Below are 21568 nucleotides of genomic sequence, written 5' to 3'. Positions count from 1 at the left end.
CATCCCAAACTAGACTTCCCTTGAGCCCCTGGGTCAGTAGTTCTCACCAAATTTATCTCCCCTCAGATCGGGCCAGGGTGGGGAAGGGTGGCTTTTTCAAACGGTTCGTTTCAGGACTTCCCCCCGCACCCCGCCCCGAGATTTGGATTAGGTAGGTCTGGAGTAGGCCCAGACATCTGCATTTTTACCAAGCTCCCAGGTGACTGAGGGAAGTGATTCCAAGTCTGCTCTTTGAGAAGCACTGGCCAAGATGGTACCCCCTAGATGGTACTCTAGGGGACCAGCAGGATGAACATCTCCCTTAACAAGGCTGATGGGCGTTGTGTGTCCAGAAACTCAAAGGGATCCTAGGGGTATGGTGCCAAGGTCTTGCAGCAACAGCCTTCTGGAGGGAGACCTAGCCACACCCAGCGAGTTAGGGGCCGCTGTCCTTTCTAGGTGGCAATTTAGGATCCAAAGGGAGTGTCTCAAACAAACAAACAAACAAACAAAGGGAGTGTCTTCTCCCCCCATGCTTTCCTGACCTGTGTCCCTACATTCGGTCTCATGCACCCCGGAAGCATCCAACTTTGGGGCCGTCCTGTTGGGGACGCTTGTGCTTGTGGTGGTCCTAGTGCCCACAGTGACCAGAGAATGTGTTTCCAGGAAGAGGAGGAGGAGGTGAGTTCTGGGAAACGGGAAGAGCAGGGGTGGGTGGGGATGAGTCAGCAGGGGAGCGGGCACCTACCCTCCTCTGTTCCCCACAACCCCCAGGGAGAAAACGCAGAGCCAGAACAGAGGCAGGCTGGCAGACGCTGGTGAGAACCATTCCCACCCCAGAACCTTGGCAACCGGGAGCTGAGTCCACCTCTGATACAGGTTTTCTCGCTTACTCCTCAGATTTTGTTCCGGAGCATGCCCTTCAAGTCCCTCAGTTTTGAGTTGTCCTCAGAAAGGGAGAGAGAAAATAAAATTTATTTTTGAAATGTGAATTTCCACATGATTGTGGTGGAGGAAGGGTCTGTGAGGTGGGTCTTGTGAGGGGGGTGAAATGGGACGGAGGGACACAGTGTGCGGGCGGTGGGGGAGGCTAGGGTTGGGTGCCCTGCAAAACGTCCAGAGGGGACGGAGGGGGACCGAAGTCTGGCTGTTCTTTGGACAAAGCCGTTTGGGGGTGGGGCGTCCAGCCCTCTGGCTTCTGGGGAACAGGAGAAAAGACTGCACTGTCCGTCTTCACAGGAATCCATGGCTTGTGGAAGGCGATCCTGAGGACTCTGACATTTCTAACGATGAGATTCATCACTGGGTGCAGGCTAAAGATGGGGAATGTGGCTTTTTCCAAAGGGCCAACCGCCTGTGACCCTCGGCGGCGGTGGGGGGGGGGGGCTCCACCTTCTGCACCGGTCCACTTCCCAAAAGGGCCTAGGGGTTACTATGGCAACTGAGGGTGGGGTCTGGGGGCCCAGGAGTTCAGAGCCCCATCCTAGGAGGAGTGGCTGGCTCACCTCAGCCTGAGGCCAAAGGGCAAACTTCTGACCCCTCCCCCAGGGTCCCGTGCCTCCCATCAGGCAGGTCCTTGCTTGGGGGTGGGGGCTGGGACATCCTGTTTGGGTCCCAAGAAGGAAAGGAAGACCACCAGCTGGGGTAGGAGTGGTCAGGATGGAAGACCCCAAGGGACAGGGGGGTGCCCAACCAGACAGGACACTGGGTCCTATGCTTATTCTCTGAGATGACCCCAGCAGCCACCTATGTTTAAGGAATTGAGATCCCAGCTGGGTGGGGAAGGGCCCTGGGGAGGGAGGGATGGCCCCCCACCAGGCTAGCCGTCGGGGAGCAGCTCCCACTCTGGAGCTGGGCATGGCAGGAGCGCTCAGGGGATTCCATGAACTGCTGATGCTTTAGCCTGGGCATGGTGGGGCTCCCTGCTGCACACCTGCCCCCCCCAGCTCCCTTCACCTCATCTTTGCCCTTTGGCCGGTTATTCATTTGTGCCCTGTCCTCTTGACTTCAGCTCCTCCCCTCAACAACTAAGGTCACTTATCTAGCCCGGATGTCTGGTTGGCAGAGGAAAGGGTTGGCCTGGGTGGGCATCCTCCGGATAGACCTCCTCCTCCAGGACCCAGATCCCCTCCATCTGTGGCGGGATAGAGTCCCTCCCACAGACCCCTTGGGTGTACAAAACATGGGTGATGGGTCATCGAGGGAAGGGACAGAGGATTCCAGAGTATTAGGGACTCTGGTAGGTAGGAACTTGTAGACAGGATCACCACCCAAGGTTCCCTGGGCTGGGAAGGGCAGAAGCTGTTATTTGGGGTCCTGCACAGACCCGAGCACAACAGGGGGCAACTAGGCAGAAACAGCAAGGCTGCCCCAGGTAAACAGCGCTGGCCCCTGCAGGTGTCCCCGGGGGTGGGCAGACTAGGAGGGAAGGAACAGAAGACAGCCACAAAGACTCGCAGGGGCTTGACCCCATTCCCGTCTTCCTGTTTGGGAGACAGAAGTTGGGAGAAGACACTCAGGTGGTTTCCCCTCCCCTTCCCAAGAGGCTGGGAGAACCTGCCTGGGCAGCATCTTGAAAGGGGAAATTGTCTTCCCAATGACTCAGCCCAGCGTGTGTGTGTGTGTGTGTGTGTGTGTGTGTGTGTGTGTGTGTGTGTGTACATCTACATACCGCGGGGGGTCCACATCCCTCACTCCAGCTCTCTGCCCCTCCCCCACAGCCCATGCAGACTCTTCCCCCCCTTGCCTCTGAACCAACCCCAGCTGTCAACATCTGGCCCACATCTGTCTCCATCTGAGTGGACCCCCACCCCAGCCAATGCCCCCCTCTTCCCCGTCAGGGGGCTGGGCAGGGCTATAAGCTCAAGGCCTCCCCGGCCTCCCGTGGCCCCCTACCAGGGCTGGGGAACCAGGACAGGGGAGGGATGGGGCAGCCCCACCCCGGAGGAGCCCCAGGCTCTTGGCAGAGCCATCTGGAGCCGTTAGAAGCAGCTGCCAATGACTCATCTCCCACTGCCCCCACCCCACCACCTCAAACACATCCTGGGACGGGGAAGCATGCCCGCAGCCCCCCACAGCCCTGTCTCCAGACCTCCGACACCTCCTCCATACCCAGGCCCCAGTCTCCGCAGGAACCCAGTCCATCCCCCGCCCCCAATCACCCCCAGGACTGCTTCGCTTCCCATTTTCTTTTATTTATACAAAAAAAATGTTTTAAATATAATTTAAGAACCCCTCCAAGCACCAGTGTCTGTCTCTGGTTTCCACCACCACATCACCCCCCCACACCCCCTCACGGACACAGCTTGGGGCTACTTGGGGGCAGGAAAGTGTCTGGGAGTTGCGGTGCGACCAAGGCACTGTTCCGGAAACAGGACGATGAGCCCCTGTTTCACCCTAGGCAAAGGAGGCAATACCGAAACAGGTTCCCCCCCAACACAGAAAGTTATGACAAGGACAGTAGAAAAACAAAACGACAAGAAACAACGACAAAAAATGGGGGGGGAGGAAAAAATAAGACAGAAACAAAAAATAAAACTCAAAAACCTTCAATATGAAGGCAGCAGATGGGGGAGGGGCATTTACAAGGGAAAACTGAGTTCGGGAAGACAGCAGCAAGGTTGGGGACATCTGGGTCCAATGATTTTGTCACTGGGCCACAACGCCCCTTCCCGCCTCCCGCCACGACGGGTGCGCTCCACTCCCGAGCTCACAGGCTAGTCACCCTCTTCTCTTTGGTCTGTAGGGCAGTGCATCGGCCCTTCCAGGTGAGGAGGGGCACGTGGGGCCCTAACTGGGGATCAGAGGGAGGCTGTGGGATTCGAGCCCAACCACCCCTGGGAAGCTGGCAGATTAGAGGCGCTCCCTTTCCCTCTGGTCACACCCAATCCTGAGGGAAGGGCTTCCCGCCTGGGGGGCATGTGATGATTTCTACACTCCTATGGCAGAATCCTCAAATCCTGTCTCTCCAAATTGCCAGCTCCCCACCCCCACGGGTTCAAAGTGCTATCCAGTGGGGCCCTGGTACGGCGGCCTCTTGGGTCCCCATCCGACTCTGCCCCAGGAAGAAGGGGAGCTGTGTCCCCAGCCAGGAGTTCCTGCCGCTCCGGAGCGGTGGGGCCAGACAAGCAGGTGCAGGTCAGTACTGGGGGGCTGGTGCTCCCGCCCCGCCACCTGGGGCTCCAGGCTTGGCCTGGGATTTCATGTGCTGGACACTGGCCAGGATTTTCTTCTGGTGTCCCGCCAGAGTGACTCCAATTCGGAGCAGGTCCCTGGGGAAGAAGGGAGAGCTAGGTGAGGCCACAGGGACTCCTGGGGAGGGTCACTTAGCTCGAGACCACGCCCCGCCCTGGACTGTCAGCCAATCAGGAAGGCCAGCAGGGGAGGGGTACACGTCAACAGTTGCCAATAGTTGAGGGCAGTTTCCAGAGGCTTTCAGGAGACGGCTGCAGTCCTTCTGCGCAGCCGCAGTACAGGGTGGAGCAGGGCTGGCCAGAGATGGGAGGTGGGGGGGTGCAGCTTGGGGCTCCGACAAGGATTAGGAAAAGGCAGAGAATCAGCGAAGGGGAGGAATGAAAGAGAGAAAAGCGCACAAAATGAGGGTGGGGGAAGGGCTGCACAGATTGCTCTAGAAGAGAAGTCAGAAGGAAAAGGCCTGAGAGAGGAAGAGCGGGTGGGGAGGAAGGGGCGGGGTGGGGCGAAAACGAGCTGCCCGCCGCCCCCCCCCCCCCCCCCCCCCCCCCGCCCCGGCCCCCATCCTGAGGCCTGGAGCCTGAGATAAGGGAAAACAGCAGAGGTGGGAAATGGAGAGCAGGGACCTGGGTCAGGGCGGCTCTGGAACAAGTCAGGGAGCAGGGGGGCGGGTGTATGAGCTGCCCTGCCGGGAGGCTGCCTCCCGCCCTCTGGTTCCAGATTTCTCTTCCTTCCATGTGTTATTCAAACCTGGGCTGCGAAGAGAGCTGGGAGGGAAACGGGCAGGCAGAAAGGTGGAGAACCAGAGAGGCCAACGAGGGGAACACAGTGTTCGGGAGGTGCTGGAACCATAAAACCATTTAACATTAAAGCTGGAAATGATCTCCAAAACCCAGTCCAACCTTCTCGTTTTACGGGTGAGGAAGCAGCCAGAGTTGACACTTTGTTAATGTGGGAACAGGGTCTGGAATGTAGATAGATGCACAAGGATAGGTAACCATGGCAGGACAGGAGCAAGATGGCCCGGGGGTGGGGGGGGTGAGGGGGGTGAGGCGGGCACTGCGGGGCTGGAAGATTCCCTGGGCTCTCAGCCCCCGGAGCTGCTACTTTGGGGGTGTTCTAGATAACGGAGTTGGCACCAGGAGTTGCCCCCAAAGGTCCCTGCTAAACCGGCGGGCCTGATTCTGGTCCCCAGGTGCCCCGACACTGTTTAGCTCTCAACCGCCACCTCCAGCACCTGCCACGACTTACTCAGCAGAGATCTGGCTGACCAGTTCGAAGGAGCCAAAGCCAGCGGCTGCGAAACTTTCTTCGTATCGTCCCATCTTGATGGCTCTAAGCCACTCACCCACTGAGCCAAAAGCTGAGTAGTGAGGCTGCCGCTGATCCAGGAGCGGGTGTGAGGCCCTGGACAAGGCAAGGATGGGGAGGGGTGGGCTGAGTTCCGGGGCTACGTCAGGGTGGGGACTTTGAGCCCAGCCCTGGAGCAGCGGACGGGGACAATGGACAATCCCACGTACCACCAGAGGGCCGGATACTTCTGAGGGGGAAGGAGGGGGTTCTCAGGCGGTGGCAGAGTGCAGGAAGGAGGCCCACCCTCTGGGGTCCTCACCCGCCATTCTCCCTGGCCACGATTTTGAGACTGGCCGGGTTCCGGATCATCTTGTCGAGGGCGCTGACCACCTGGGGGAAGCGGGGCCGTGCATTCCGGTCCTTCTGCCAACAGTCCAGCATGAGCTGGTGCAGGGAAGTGGGGCAGTCTGGGGGCGGGGGCAGCCGGTAGTCCTGTTCAATGGCATTGATCACCTGGAATGACAGGTAGAAGCACTGGGTGAGGATCTCCCGGGAGAACAAGGGTGCCAAAGGACCCCCAGAAGAAGGTGACTCAGCAGATGCTGGAAGAGGTGCCATAGGCCCCGAGAATGGCAGACTCGGGGTCCTCCTGGCCGGGGCCGAAGCTGGCTGTGGCTGGATGCCCCAGTGGCTCCTGGGCCAAGATCTAGATGAGTAACTTCCCAGCCCTGCCCTCCTCCTCCGTGTCCTTCTGTGACCAGACGTGCTGTATCAAAGTCTTGGATGCAAAGATTAACTCTCCTTTCTGCCACCCTCAAGGACCCAACAGTGATGAGCTCTCTGGGGACCCCACTCCCCCCGACCTCCATGTCCCTGGTGAGAGAACATTCCAGGAAAGCTTGGTAGGACCACGGGACACTCACATCCTGATTGCTCATGTCCCAATATGGCCGTTCCCCAAATGACATGACCTCCCACATCACAATCCCGTAGCTCCAGGCGTCACTAGCAGATGTGAACTTCCGGAAGGCAATGGCCTCAGGGGCTGTCCATCGGATGGGAATCTTTCCACCCTAAAGATGGGAGAGGAAAAGGTGAGCTGAGGGACTCACAGGACCCAGGCATTCCAGCCCCCCCACGCCTTTCCCCCGGGCCTCCTTTCTTTCTGGGACTCAGACACACAGCTCCTCAACTCTGTTCTTTTCCTGGACACTGGAAGTCGGGTTCCCTAAGCTGACCGCCCCCTCCATGGTCTGTGCCTATGTCCAGTCCCTGAATTGGAACTGTCAAACTCTCCGCCTCCCACCTTTCCAACCTTCCCTCCCCACCTGGCCCTAAGAACTGAGTTCCGACGCGGGTCCCCTGGCCTCACCAGAGAGCTCGTGTAGGTGGGATCAGAAGAGTTCTCCTCCAGGAACCGGGAAAGCCCAAAGTCGGACACCTTGCAGACAAGGTTGCTGTTGACCAGGATGTTGCGGGCGGCCAGGTCTCGGTGGACGTAGCTCATCTCAGCAAGGTACCGCATGCCCGAGGCGATGCCCCGCAGCATGCCCACCAGCTGGATGACGGTGAACTGCCCATCGTTCAGCTGGAGATTGGACAAGGGAGAGGACACGGCTCAGGACAGCTCACCCGCCCTTGCCCACGCCTTCCGCGCTCTGAACCAGATCTGCCACTCGCAGATCCATGTGCTGCTCCCCTGCCAGGCAGGCCTGCTCACCCCCCAGGTAAGCCCTCTTCCTTTCTCTTACTCTGAGCCCTCTCAGCTCTCACCGCACTAACCCGACACAATGCTTAAGATTCTAAGGAGGGGCTCCTGGCTGGCTTAGTCAGTTCGGAGTCCGACTCTTGATTTTGGCTCAGGTCATGATCTCAGGGTCGTGAGATCGAGCCCCGCAACAGGCTCCGTGCTCAGCACAGAGTCTGAAGGTTGTCTCTCTCCGTCTGCCTCTGCCTCTGCCCATTACCTGCTGTGCGTGCTCTCCCTCAAATAAATAAATAAATCTTAAAGATTTAAAAAAAAATGTTGTAAGGAGATCACTTTAACGTTTTCTTCTATTTAGTCTAATACAGAGCTTTACATCCAGGGCATACTCAACAAATGCTTTTGATTGAACATGTTCATTTTATGGGACAGCCACAGAGTTCTGATAGTCGGCGTGGGCTCGGAGCCACCTGTCTACAGGTGCAGATGCATCCGTGCTGAACCAAAGCAATCTTGCTCAGCTCTCTTGGGCCAGCTGTGTGTAGCTTGCAAGAAAGCAGTGAAAAACTGGGTGTGATCAATGACCACAGCCCCCAAACCAAGACCTAAAGCTTGACCTTGATCTTGACAGAGTCTGCTCTTACCAGATTAGCTAGCCAGTCACAGTAAAAGAATCCCATACTCTGGGTTCAGCAAGCACGCAGGGGACCCTTGGCGGCCAAGCAGGGCCAGGGCCAGAGTCCAAAACCTGAAAATTCTGAACCCATCCTCCAAGCCTGCACACCGTAGGCCTTGAATGTCAGCTTGTGGAAACACTGCTGGCGAGATGCTCAGGGCAGACCCTGGAGTCTGTGATTCCTCTCTTCCTCACCCGCCACTTACGATCCATCAGCAGGTTCTGCCTCCAAAACATGTCCCGAATCTAGCCACTTCTCCCCACCCTGCTACAACCCTCACACCCCAAAGGACTGCAAGTCTCCCCACTGGCTCCTGGCTCTTACTCCCCAGCACCACCAAAGGGAGCTCTGAAAATCATCCCTCTCCAGCTGAAAACCCTCCAAAGGCTTCCCCTGGAACTTCTAATCAAATCCAAACTCCTTACTAAGGCCACGAGGCTCACGTGGTGTGACCACCACGTACATTGAGATCTACCACTGCTCCTCTGCCCCGGCCTTTTGTTTTGTTTGTAAAGATTATTTATTTATTTATTAGAGCGCGCACGTGCATGCACGAGCAGGGGGAAGAGCAGAGGCAGAGGGAGAAGCAGACTCCCCGCTGAGCAGGGAGCCCGACGTGGGTCTCAATCCCAGGACCCTGGGATCATGACCTAAGCTGAAAGCAGATGCTTAACCAACTGAGCCACCCAGGAGCCCCTGACCTTTCTGCTTCTTGAACATGCCGGGTTCCTGCCCACTCTGGTTTCCCCCAATGTGCTTCTCCTCCATCTGCTCATGGTTGGCTCTTTCTCTACCCAAAAGCCATCTCCTCTAAAATAAATCCCCTTTCCTCCCAGGCAACCGGACCTTTGTCTGGTACCAACGGAACAGACCCTTGTGTCGACGGTGGAGGGTCCGGCTGTCATCACACTACCCGGGGTCTGCCTTGGCATCTCTCCCAATGACAGCCTGGTAGCCTGTCTCCGGATGGGGTGCCATGCAAGGTACACAGCACCCCCGATGGAGGCTGGCCACGGATATTGATTTTTGGACTTATCAAAACATTAGATCTATTTTCTCTTAATTACAGAAACAAGCTAACCGACCCCACAGGGAAGAGACATTCAGGGGGATAAGAGGCCCAGCTTTTCAGCATGTCAGTGTCATAACAAGGGACTGTCCTGGATGTTGAAGAGGCTCAAAGAAATAACCACCGGGTACCATGCTTGATCCTGAACTGGATCCTGGTTTGGAGAAACCAGGAGGAAGAGACATGTAGGGGGACAACCAGGGAAATGTGAATAGTGACCGGGTACTGGATGATCCCATGAAAGTGTCACAATTCTGTCCAATGCAATGTTTTGCTCTGTAGGAAAACGTTTTGGTTTTTTAAAAAGGATGTACAGTAAAGTGGAAAAATAAAATAATACCCAGTAAAACCTGTTCAAGTGACAAAAATAAAATAAGGTCTTCCCCAGCATCTCAAGCCACTTCTCCAAACTGTTTCTTAAAAGCTTGTTTGTTTCCTGTCTCCTCCATTACACTGTCAAGGGCAGAGATGTTCACGGCTTTATTCCCAGGGCCTAAGACAGTGACTGACACACCAGATGGCGCTCAGGAAGCATTTGTCAAGAGGACGAATGACCACCCCTCCAAGTCCTGGGTCCGCTGGCCCCACAGACGGGCCATTTCCACTCGCGGCCGCAGGAAAGGCGAGTCCTGGGAACTCTAGCTGTCCTGGAGGGAGAACGAGGGGCACAGGGGGTGGGATGTGCACCCCACCATCCTGGTCCTGAGCTCCTTGGCTGTGCTGGGGGAGGACGGGAGGCCGCGGGAGGCTGGGGTGCAGGGGGCTCACCCGCAGGAAGGAGTCCAGGGCGCCGTTCTCCATGAACTCGGTGAGGATCATGACGGGCACGCTGTTGGTGACCACGCCCTCCAGGCGGATGATGTTGGGGTGCTCGAACTGGCCCATGATGGAGGCCTCACTTAGGAACTCCCGCCGCTGTCGCTCCGTGTAGCCCCCTTTCAGGGTCTTGATGGCCACACAGCTCTCTTTCTTCCCCGGGGCCTTGAGCCGCCCCCGGCACACCTCGCCAAACTCGCCTTCGGGAAGGATGCTGAGGGTCAGCCCTCCTCTGCCTGTTGTCTGGCCCTCCGTCCCCCTACTCCCCCCGCACCCCGCACCCCTACCCCGGGCGCCCATCTTCCCTCTCACCTGCGCCGATCACCTCCTCGATCTTGACATAGGAGACATCGATCTCTTTTGCAAATTCCCTCACAGCCTCATTAGGGTCCTCGTAAGTGAAGGGGTCAATGTAGACCTTAGTCCCTGAGGAACCATGCGGGGTCCCATTAACCGAGAGGCAACCTCCCCTGCACTCCGAGGCCCGGATTCTGGGCTCACCGCCCCTGCCCCAACCCCGTGTCCCTCAGCATAGGCCTACCCACCGTGCCCGATGAGATACTGTCCGTGTTTGTCCGAGTACTCAGCCTCTCTCCCATTGCTCTGCTTCCTGTGGCCGATGGGAAAGAAAAGGTAAACGGAATCACCCATCTCTGCGTTTCCAGAGGGACAGGACCGAGGGGAGGAGGAGCGGGGATCAGAGAAGCTTCCAAGAGAAAACAAGTATCCTGGGGCATTGAGGGAGGCTTGCCTGGAGCAAGAGGGCAGGTGGCCATCTACACGGGCCCTCCTCCCAAGGGCCTCCAGGTGCCCCAGAGTGCTCACCTGAGGCAGAGAACAGCAATGACAATGACCACCAGGACCAGCACCACACCCACAACTGCCGTGCCTGCGATCAGGGCCAGTTGCTCCCGCCAGCTCTCGGTCTCTAGGGGAGAAAAGCTGCGATCAAAAGAAGCCGACGGGCCCCGGGGACCCTACACCAGCCTCAAGGCATGAGCTGTGTTCCCCTGAGAACAGGCCCCCGGAGGTGTGGCAGGTGCGGGAAAGCACAGTGGTTTCCAAACTGCTTTCCACCGGCGCGGGCTCCCCCGAAGTCCCTCAGGGCAAGGGAGGAAGTTTCCCAACCTCGTTCGTTACAGCAAGAGCGGGTTTGGTTTTGTTCACTTATACATACTGGTGGCCCACAGAAGGCCCCAAGGGCTAAAAATGGAAAGGTCTGTAGCCAAAATGTGGAAATAATCCAGATGTCCGTCAACAGATGAATGGATGAATAAAACATGCTATCGCCATAAAATGGACTATCTTCCAGCCATAAACAACACAGATACGCACCCCAACATGGATGAACCCTGCGAACATTGTGCCGACTGAAGGGAGAAGCCAGTTACAAGAGGCCACATAACGTAAGACTCTGTTTGTATGAATGTCCAGAATAGGCAAATCCATAGAGACAGAAAGTAAGGTAGTGTTTGCTGGGGGCTGGGGGTGACTGAAGGGGTGTCTCTTTTTGGAGGCTGAAATGGTCTACAATGAATCGTGGTGATGGTTGCACAACTCTGGACATATACTAAAAGCCACTGAACTGTACTCTCTTTAAAGGGTGAATCATATGGTATGTGAATCGTCTCAAACCGTTAAAAGGCTTAGAAAGTCACCGGGCCAACAAGCGTATTACAATGAACAGGTGTTGGGCGCCTGGGTGGCTCAGATGGTTAAGCATCTGTCTTCAGCTCAGGTCATGATCCCGGGGTCCGGGGATCGAGGCCCACATCGGGCTTCCTGCTCGGCAGGGAGTCTGCTTCTCTCCTCTCTCTCTGCTCCTCCCCCCTGCTCATGCTTGCACTCTCTCTCTAATGAATTAAAAAAAAAAAGATTTTTTTAAAGATTTTATTTTTTTTAAAGATGTTATTTATTTATTTGAGAGAGAGAGAGAATAAGAGATAGAGAGCACAAGACGGAAGAGGGTCAGAGAGAGAAGCAGACTCCCTGCTGAGCAAGGAGCCCGACGTGGGACTCGATCCCGGGACTCTAGGATCATGACCTGAGCCAAAGGCAGTCGCTTAACCAACTGAGCCACCCAGGCGCCCAAAGATTTTATTTATTTATTTGAGAGAGAGAGAATGAGAAACACAGCAAGAGAGGGAAGAGGGTCAGAGGGAGAAACAGACTGCCCACTGAGCAGGGAGCCCGACAGGAGGCTCGATCCCAGGACCCCAGGATCATGACCTGAGCTAAAGGCAGTCGCTTAACCAACTGAGCCACCCAGGCGCCCCCCAAAAAAAATCTTAAAAAAAAAAATGAACAGGTGTCACCTCAGTTAATCCTTGGAGCCCTGGGAGAGAGGCCTTGTGATATCTCCAATTTGGGGAGGAGAGATGGGGCTTAAGGGTCAGGCTTTTGAGGGTCACACAGCTGGAAAGCCACTGGGCAGGCCTTCTCTCCCAGCTGTTGGGTTTTGGCTTCTGCAGCCTATGCTCTCCTCACTAGGCCAAAAATGCCTCGTGGCTGATAGAGAGAGGAGCATGCGAATGTGACTTTAGGGGTCCTTCGAGGGCACAGGCAAGGCCTCCCGCGTGATGGAGGGGCAGCACCCCTGCCCATGCCCTGCTCCCCAGACTCACCGTCCAGCTGGGTCTGGCTGTGGTGCTCCTGGCCGAAGGGCCCGTAGCCGGCCTCGGAGCGTGCCCGCACCTGGACCAGGTAGCTGGCTCCGCGTTTCAGCCCCCGCAGCTCTGCCCGGTTTTCCGACGTCTTCAGGAACCGCACGCTGCTGGGGCCCTCTGTACCCTGTCAGGGTGGGGAGGGGTGGGGGGGCGGGGGAGGCTGGCCATAAGCCAGGGCTCCCTGGTTTCCAGTGCTCTTCCCACGTCTCTCCCCCAACCCTGTGCCCCCATGACTTGCATCTTGGTTCCACGGTGTGGCAGGTGGGGCCTCTGTGCTCATTTACGAATGCACTGTGCTGTGTGTTTGGCTTTCGTTAACGGCATTTAATCCTCGCCGCAATTCTGTGGGACCGGTACCATTATTGTAACTGTCCTACATTGGGGATATTGAACTCAGAGAGGCCAAGGGGCTGGCCCAAGGTCACACAGCTAGTACTCAGCACAGCTGGACCTCAGACGCCTCTCAGGTGCCTGGAATTCAGCCAGCCCCCAGAACACGTCCCACTATCCACCCCAAGCCCCTAGGGGTGCGTCCTGGTCTCACCTTCTCGTGGTACTTGACCTCGTAATCCAGCACGGCCCCGCTGGGTGCCCGGGGAACAGCCCACGCCAGGCTCAAGCTGCTGGGTGATGACCGTGTCACCCGGATGTCGGACACGGGGGGCGGTACTGTGAGGGGGAGGACACGTTAGGGGATTTGCACGTGGCAGATCTGCCCCGATCTTTCCCAGCTCTGCTTCTGCCGGCTACACTCGTCTCAGCGCCCCCGCTGTTTCAAGAGTTCCCTCTGACCCTCTCTGCCCCGTCCTGAAGTCTGCACCTGTTTTCACTCTTCTGTCTGCCTCTCACCCTGCAAGTCCTGGCCTTCCATGCTTCCTGGGGACCCCAGGGCCCCACCACTGCCTCTTCCCCCTTCGGGCCCGTAGGCTATCCGCCTCCCTCCCGGCCAACCACCGGCTCCCCGCCTCACCCTCACGGTCAGTGGTGACATTCACAGCCTCAAACGGGACCGGCCCGGTGGCTAAAGAGGACACCCCGTTCAAGGCGGTGACCTCGAAGGTATAGGTGAAATCTGGGCGCAGCCCGCGCACTGCCACCCAGGGCTCCACAAGGTCCCGGGGGCCAGGGTCGAAGGTCAGGTCTCCTCCGCAGGGTGTGCAGGACCCCCCGGGGCGGCACTCCCGGCAGCGCAGCGCGTAGGTGAGATCCTCTCGGCCCCCGGACTCGAGGGGGGCACTCCACTCCAGGCGCAGGGAGGAGCCGTTCAGACGGGGAACCACACTTCTGGGAGCAGAGGGTGGTGCTGCGAGACATCAGGGAGTCAGAGGCTGACCCGATCGTCGCAGGGGGCAGGGGGGACAGCGGAGCACCCAGGCAGCCCCGCTGGCTTCTTGTCTTGGCTGGGCACCAGCAGGCCAGGGCCAAGCGGAGGAAGGCCAGGGAGGCTGGGGGCTGCCGTGGGTGCCCGCCCGCCACCCCGGGGGCCACCGGTCACTTACTGGTACAGGGCGCACCCCGGAAGTCCGTGCGGGCCCGGAAGTACCCATTGCGGCACTGGCAGATGGGTGAGCCAATGGTGTTGGAGTGGCTGTTGGCTGGACACGGCTGGCAGGACCCCTCGCCAGACAAGGGCTTGAAGGTGCCTTGGGCACATGCTGAAAGAGAAACTGCGTTCATCAAGAACACGCATCAAAAACATTCAGCTGCTCCCAAGGTTGCATGGAGCGCAAAGTGGGGAGCAGAGAAGAAAGAGCTCAAAAACTGAACATCTACGAGAAGGAGACCCTCCCTTCAGATCAGGGACTCTAAGCTTTGTTAACCTCAACACACCCTCCCACCATCACCAAACACCCTGTGGCGGTCTGGGGAACCTACAGATCCCTGCTCAGAAGTATGTTTTTGTTTTTTAAAGATTTTATTTATTTATTTGAGAGAGAGAGAGTGAGAGAGAGCATGAGAGGGGAGCGGATCAGAGGGAGAAGCAGCCTCCCCACTGAGCGCCCCATGTGGGACTCGATCCCAGGACTCCAGGAACATGACCCGAGCTGAAGACAGTCGCTTAACCAATTGAGCCACCCAGGTGCCCCAGAAGTATGTTTTTAAATGCACACCACAGGGACGCCTGGCTCAGTCACTGAACATCTGCCTTCGGCTCGGGTCATGATCCCGGGGTCCTGGGATCGAGCCCCGCATCGGGCTCCCTGCTCAACGGGAAGCCTGCTTCTCCGTCTCCCTCTGCCCCTCCCCATGCCTGTGCTCTCGCTCTCTCTCATATAAACAAATCATTTTACTTTTTTTTAAGATTTTATTTATTTATTTGAGAGAAAGAACGAGAGAGAGAGAGCACATGAGAGGGGGGAGGGTCAGAGGGAGAAGCAGACTCCCCGCCGAGCAGGGAGCCCGATGCGGGACTCGATCCCGGGACTCCAGGATCATGACCTGAGCCGAAGGCAGTCGCTTAACCAACTGAGCCACCCAGGCGCCCCTAAGTAGATCATTTTAAAAAATAATTAAAAAAATAAATGCACAGCACAAAACACACAGGATCACAAAGGAAACCCAGTGAATCAAAATACAATGATCAAAGGATGCCTGGGTGGTTCAGTCGTTAAGCGCCCGCCTTCAGCTCAGGTCATGATCCCAGGGTCCTGGGATCGAGCCCCATATTGGGCTCCCTGCTCAGTGGGGAGTCTGCTTCTCCCTCTCCCACTCCCCCTGCTTGAGAGAGAGACAGCGAGAGAGGGAACACAAGCAGGGGGAGTGGGAGAGGGAGAAGCAGACTCCCCACTGAGCAGGGAGCCCGATGCGGGGTTCGATCCCAGGACCCTGGGATCAGGACCTGAGCCGAAGGCAGATGCTTAACGACTAAGCCACCCAGGCGCCCCTAAATAAATAAAATCTTAAAAAAAAAATACAGTGGGGATGCCTGGGTGCCTCAGTCGGTTAAGCGTCTGTCTTCAGCTCAGGTCATGATCCCAGGGTCCTGGGATCGAGTCCCACATCGGGCTCCTTGGTCAGTGAGGAGCCTGCTTCTCCCTCTCCCTCTACTGCTCCCCCCTGCTTGTGCTCTCTCTCTCTCTCTGACAAATAAATAAAAATCTTTAAAAAAAAATAAAATAAATACAACGATCAAAACATGAAGAAAGCAGGTTTGTGCCACAGGAACGCGTGCATTTCTCTATTTACAAGATAGAGGGGCAGGTCTAACGGCCACTGTAGTACTGAAGACATCATGGGCCAAGAAGAGCATTTTGATATTCTTGCATCATCTGTAGCAGGCTGGGAAAATAGCCAGGGTTTGAAGGATGTGCAAGTGACCGCTGGGCCCTGTCACTGTGATTCCACACACAAGACCAATTTCGGGCAGAGACGAGGGACAATAACGTCATTTTCTTTCTCTATAGAAGTTCACAGATCCCTTACGTTCTATCTGCAAAGCCCGGGTTTTGAACGCCCACTCTAGAGAAACAGCTGAGTGAGAATTCAGTATCAGGGAGTCAGAGGAAACCCGAAGTGAGCAAGAAATAGAGACCATGATGCCTTTGTCCTCAGAGCCCAACAAGGCCCCGCCATCCTGAGGACAGTCCTGCATCCCTCGTCCAGAAAGGGGTTAGAAAGAGGGTGCAAGAGCTCAGACCTTTGCCCGGGGCTTTGGAAACAGGCCTTCCAAGCGCCCCCGAGAACCAAGAATGTTCCCAATGGAAATGTAAGTGGGTGCAAGAGCCGGGTATAGGACCCTCCCCGCCTGGATGGCCAAGCTATCCAGAAAAGACGCCAGCCCTTACCTCGGCACCGGGTGTTCCCCTCGGCGGCCTCAAACCCGGGAGCACAGCTGCACCCTGTGACCGGCTGCTCGGCCCACTGGCCATCCTCCCGGCAGTAGAGGCTGGGGCTGGGGCCGGGAGTAGGGACGGCGTCAGCCACACAGCTCCCTGCCACGGGCACCACGAGCTCCCGAGGCACAGTCTCCGGGAAGTGGGTGAGGTTCACGGTCAGCTGGGCGCACTTCTTATAGAAGAGATGCAGGGACAGCAGGGCCATGCAGGCTCCCTGGTCCTGGAAGGCCAGGTAGAAGCCAGCCTTGGTGAGTGGGCCCAGACGCAGTGTCTTGACGTTCACCTTGCCAGTTGCCTCGGCCCCAGGGCGCTTCCGGGTCAGATGCTCAGCGGCCACTGTGTCCACCTGCCGGGTGAGGGAAGGGACTTGTTGCTGTGGTCCTCCACTCCCCAAGGACCAGGCAGGCGAACTGTTTCCTTCTTCCCAGCTCACCCTCTCCCTGACCGCCTCAGCTCCTATTCCAGAGCCTTCTCTCCACCTTTCCCAGCGTGCGCTTTCCTGCAGGCCCCAACATTACCCATTAATGCTTGCTGAGCTCCTACCACGTGCCCAGTCTCTGTCCCGTACCCCCTTTCTGTTCATTCACTCATCCCACAGACATTTATCAACACCTACTCTCTGCCAGGCCCAGGACTTAAAGCCAAGGGAACCGAAATGAAGGAAATAGGTATGTTTAAAGCATGATGAGACCTAGGACAGGTGAGACCCCAGGGTGGGCACCGCAGCAGAGGCGTCCCAGGGGAGTTGAAGCTTCCAAGACAAGTAGGAATTGGGTAGAAGACCCAGAGAGACGGCATTCCGGGGTGAGGCATCAGCTGACACAAAGGAGGGGTCTCTGAAGGGCAAGGTGGTGCTCAGATCAGAGAATGTGGGAAGCGGCAGAGGGTGGCCCAGACGACCGCCCCTGGGGGCCAGAGAGGCCCTGGCCATGACCGCTCCACATAGCAGACCACCTTCTTCCCTCCCTGGACTGGAGCCTCCTGCTTCTAGGGCGCAGTGCCCCTGCCCAGGGCCTTGGAAGCCCATCCACTGCTCCTAGGCCATGCTGGCCGGCGGCGGGCCCCAGGCGCCCGGGTACCTTGATGTAGGGGTTCTCCATCCAGGCCGGCGTGAAGGCTGTGGCCGTGTCAGCATCGCTCTCGAAGTAGAAGACGGTGAAGGTCTCCTTGCAAGAGCGCCCAGCCCGCGACAGGGAGAGGCACTCGAGCATGGTGAAGCGGAGTGTCGCGTATACGTGCACGGCTCCTCGGCGCGGGACCCAGCCGGTGCGCAGCCAGTGGGCCAGGCCCGGCGCCCGCTGCACATCACACACCTCATAGGTCCGGACACTATGCTGCTCCTCATCCAGGCCGCTCAGCTCCTCCCACTGTGGGGAGAAGGGGGTCAGCTTGGGGGTGAAGGTCAGTGGGAGGATGTCCGTCCTGTAGCAAGGAGCGGCTAGAGGGAGGCGACCCCTGAGAGCAAGGGCTAGGAGGTCATATGCCCCAGCTGCTGGGATGTGGGGGGTTGGTGGCGTGCCTTGTCCCTCCTCCCTGGGTGTCCCTCCAGGCCCCGGCTCCTGGGCCCAGCTCTTACCTGCCCTTCCACCTGAGGGAACGTGACCCACTTCAGATCGGCAGTTTCCAGTTTTGTGTTCAATAGGGTCTCTAACACAGACAGACAGACAGACAGACGGTCAGCACTGAGGGAGACACCAGGAAGACCAGGTCCCTGGGAACTGACTGAGACAGGTGGGTCCTCTTAGCTCCAAGCTGGTGGCACTGGGGCCGACTGGGCCGAGAGATGAAGAGGGGGACAAGTCCTGCCCTCTGCTGTCCCCTTTCTCGTCCTTCTGTTTCTGAGCGCCAACCCCACCCCCCATGGCGGGCAGGCACCGGGCTGCCTCCCCACCCCATGGCTCCCAGATCTAGGCCTCCGAGAACCGCTGTGCGCTGTGCCCTGAGGAGAGGGGAGGAAGGCCAAATGGCTCAGACAGGGTTAAAGTAGAGCCCCCACCTGGCCTGACCTGAGGAGGGCAAAGAACAGCAGGTGCGGGGCTACCCCTTCCTTACAGGGCCTGCCTCCCCGCCACTCCACAGTCCCTGCACCAGATCAGAAGCCACTGCCTCCCTCTCCCCAACTCCACTCCCCTCTTCCAGGCCCACACCCCCTTCTCAGACCAAACCCTCCAGTCCTTCAGATCCCGGAGGGTGGTACTCCGCTCCTGAGGCCCAGCCCTGCTGCCCCCCACCCCCTGCCGCCCCCCACGAGCTCTCCCTGCTGTCAGAGGAGGAAATGCTGGAGGCCAGGACGCTTGGGTTCCTGCCCAGGCCCCCGCCTGCAGAGGCCTCACATCTGGGTTTGGTTACGGGAAGGAAAAGGGGAGGAGATTTTAGGGGTGTGTGTAGGGAGGGGTGAACACACCTGGCTCCGCCCTGGCCTCAGGGGAGGGGCGTGGAGGGAGGGGTGGGGCTCTGGCGGAAGGGGGGGATTAGGAGAAACATCAGAGCCCCTTGGCAGTGGAGGGTGGAGGGAGGGTAGGGGAATCCCCCGGGAGGCCAGTGCCATGTGGGGGGCCCCCAGGAGAGCCAGCAGCACACCTGGGACCAGGTTCCCCCAGCCTCCCTCCCCGCTCCCACCCCTGCTCTGTGGGGGCCACAGGAGAGAAGGGAAGGGAAGGTGGGTGGGTGGGGCAGCCTCCTCCCAGGGACCAAGTGATGTCCACTCAAGGGCAAGGGGTCAGGCAGGACCCCAGCCAGGCCGAGGTGAGGCCTGGGCCCCCCGGGGGTGGCAGGAGCCAGCCCTGCACGCTGGGGACAGGATGCCGGGGTTCTGGGAAGGGAGTGGAGAGAGGCTGCCGTCCCCACCCTCCATTGTTCCAGCCTGGATAGTGTTTTCCTGTCTCCAATTTACACACTGTCTGTTTCAGGGCTGTCCTCCCCACGCTCGCAGCGACTCACTTTCTCTCCTCCTATCTCGGGCTCAGAGAGCCTGCCTTGATCTGTCAGTTCTTCTGCCTCTCCCCTCTCTCCCCAGCTCTGTCCACCTCCCTTTCAGACTGTCGCCGTCTCTCTTCCATTTTCCACCTCCCGCCTTTTGCCTTCACGGGGCGCGAGGCCGTGGGCAGGTTACTTAACGCCTCTTTAAGCCTCAGTTTCCCCATCCGTAAAATGGGGGTGACAATCCCTCCTACTGCAGGGCTGTTGGGAAGGTGAAAATGTAAAGCGCTTAGTGCGCGCCTCGGGCTTGGAAAGCACTTAGGTGGCAGGCCCTTTCTCTTCGCCTCTTTCCCTCCCTCTCACCACACTTTGCCCTGGAGGGGGGGACTCTCCCCACTTTGCCTGCCTTCCTCCCAGTTATTTCCCCTTCTGCCTCGGAGCCGGGCAAGGGTCTCCTCTCCCCATCCCCAGCCTTTGATCCTCGGCCCAGAGCAGCACTGCCCAGCCTCGGGGAGAGGGGTTTCTAACTGCCTTTGATTACTCCTCCTCAGCAGCGCCCCCCCGGCCCACCCCCCAGAGACCCCTTTGATTCCAGGCAGTGAAGGGGGGGGAAGGAGACAGCTCATTGAGAGGAGATTAGGGCTGTAGGAGGAGGGTTTATAGGGCTCTTGGCTCCCCCTCTAAGGGGTGAGGGGAGGGAAGTGCCTCATGGATGAAGAAACATTTGGGGGGGGAGACACAGAAAAATCAGAAATTTAGAGAGGTGGGTAGTTAGGCTAAGTTCAGGTGCCCCGGGGGGGCTGTGAAGGTCAGTTTCTGCTGGCCTCTAGGGTTGGAGAAAGGAACTCGGGCAGGGCTGGGGGTCTAGACAGCATTTAAGGGGCGGGGGGGGGGCAGCCTGGGGAAACCAGGGAGGGGGACTCACTGCAGCAGAGGCAGTGGCTTTGGGAGAGATCTGGGCGTTTGGAGAGTGAGCGCAGAAGGCGGCCGTCCTACCAGAGGCCCCGGGGAACAGCAGGATCAAGGTGTGAACGCTGAGGAATGGGGGGTGGGGGCAGTTTTCTGGCCCAGCACGAAGTTCTGCCCTGTCTGCAGTTCCTCCTCCAGAAACGTTTCCTCATGTTTGCCAGAGGTGGGAAAAGGGACAGAAACTTCGGAGAGATTGGAGTAGGGAGAAAAGGAAAGGCTGCCAAAAGCGCGTACAGAATCAGGGCTCAGAGTCTGGGAAGCTGCGGCAGGGACACATCCCGGGACGGAGCTCCACTCCTTCTCTTTCCCAAACAAAAGAAAACTCCACTCCCCGCTGGGCCGCCTCCTCCCCGCCCCCCGCCCGGTCTAGCACCATTGGTCCGAGGTGTTCGGGGTTAGGGTGCCGGGCCAGGGGCAGAGAGACCGGCCCCTTCACTCCGAGGCCCAACTTTAGGGGCCCCTCGAGTGCCAGGGTGCCCCCTGGGAAACTCACCTTCTAAGGCGGCGGCGAGCGAAGCCCAGCAAAGCAGAGCCCGGAGTTCCATGGCGCCGTCTCTCTCGGGTTGGATCCGATCCGAGTTTGGGGGGCACTAGCCCCCCCAGGTCTGAACCCGCCCTGAGAGGGCAGACGCCGACTCCCCGCGCGGGACTCTCGGTCGGGGCCCTCAGCGTGGGCCCATGCGGGCGCGCCCGGCACCGACACCGGGCGGCAGCGCCCAGGTGTGGCCCCGCGTCCCCGCCGCGCGCGCGGGCGGGCGGGGAGCGTCTTCACACTGGCTGCGCCGGGTGGGCGCAGAGCGAGACGTGGCTGGAGGTCCCGCCGGGGCCTCGGGGTCCCGCCCCGGCTGGCTGGGGGTGGGCCGGCCGCTCGCGGTCTCCCCCCCTCCCTGGAGCGGTGCTGCTCGCGCCACCGGGCCGATTGCGCTCCGCGCCGGCCGGGAGGGTGGGAGCGGAGCGGGAACGGAGCGGGAGGGAGGGAGACTGCGGCGCGGGGCCGGGCGGGCCGGGGCTGGGCCGGGCTGGGACTGGGCCGGGCGGCGCCTGGCGGGGGAGGGAGGGGCGCGCGGGGGGGGGGCGGGGGAGCTCCCCCCTCCCCCAGCCCGGGCTCGGCGTGGGGGCCGGGGCGCGCTGATTGGAGCGCGCGCTGCTGAATAATTCATGAGAGAAGCAGAGCGGGGCGCCGAGCGGAGCAGGTCGGGAAGTTGGGAGAAAGTTTGGAGAAGGGGGAGGGGCGGCGGCCTCGGAGGCCGGGGATCGCCCAGACGTGCACAGTGGCCGTGCGCCCCGACGGGGACCGCGCGTGTCGGGGCCGGGGCCCAGCGACCCCCGGGGCAGGTCCGAACCCAGCACGCAGCAGGCAGCAGAGAAACACATCCAGCAGCACTGAGGTCCTCCCCCGAGGTGCGCGTAAACGCGCACCACGCACTCTAAGGCCGCTCCAACCTTCC

At 58.9% G+C, this 21568-nt stretch overlaps 2 protein-coding genes across 3 annotated transcripts in view; one reads left to right on the top strand and one right to left on the bottom strand.

Moving 5' to 3' along the window:
• Window positions 1-969, top strand: part of ZAN (zonadhesin) — a 30265-nt gene extending 29296 nt beyond the window's left edge. Inside the window, exons 42-44 of the mRNA XM_027613890.2 lie at window positions 561-660; window positions 754-797; window positions 880-969. Coding sequence (XP_027469691.2) covers window positions 561-660; window positions 754-797; window positions 880-920 — 185 coding nt within the window. The 3' untranslated portion in view covers window positions 921-969. The remainder of the gene's footprint in view (window positions 1-560; window positions 661-753; window positions 798-879) is intronic.
• A 2542-nt stretch (window positions 970-3511) lies between these two features.
• EPHB4 (EPH receptor B4) lies at window positions 3512-21123 on the bottom strand. 2 transcript variants are annotated; one of them, XM_027613340.2, is made up of 17 exons: window positions 20614-21123; window positions 17809-17879; window positions 17312-17599; window positions 16182-16578; window positions 13896-14051; window positions 13367-13699; window positions 12941-13065; window positions 12346-12520; window positions 10556-10658; window positions 10276-10340; window positions 10043-10156; window positions 9683-9930; window positions 6836-7051; window positions 6387-6536; window positions 5783-5976; window positions 5422-5577; window positions 3512-4250 (listed from the first exon to the last, which is right to left on the bottom strand). In XM_027613340.2, exons 1-17 carry the CDS (start codon window positions 20663-20665, stop codon window positions 4118-4120), a joined length of 2976 nt encoding a protein of 991 aa, XP_027469141.1. In that variant the 5' UTR covers window positions 20666-21123; the 3' UTR covers window positions 3512-4117. The 2 variants fall into 2 exon arrangements, with proteins under 2 accessions (XP_027469141.1, XP_027469142.1); XM_027613341.2 differs by having other exon boundaries at window positions 12355-12520; window positions 20614-21122.
• Between the last annotated feature and the right edge of the window lie 445 nt (window positions 21124-21568).

This window comes from Zalophus californianus, chromosome 10 (genome assembly GCF_009762305.2).
Source record: "Zalophus californianus isolate mZalCal1 chromosome 10, mZalCal1.pri.v2, whole genome shotgun sequence".
Classification (NCBI taxonomy): Eukaryota; Metazoa; Chordata; class Mammalia; order Carnivora; family Otariidae; genus Zalophus; species Zalophus californianus.
This window is presented reverse-complemented; position numbering and strand designations above follow the sequence as displayed.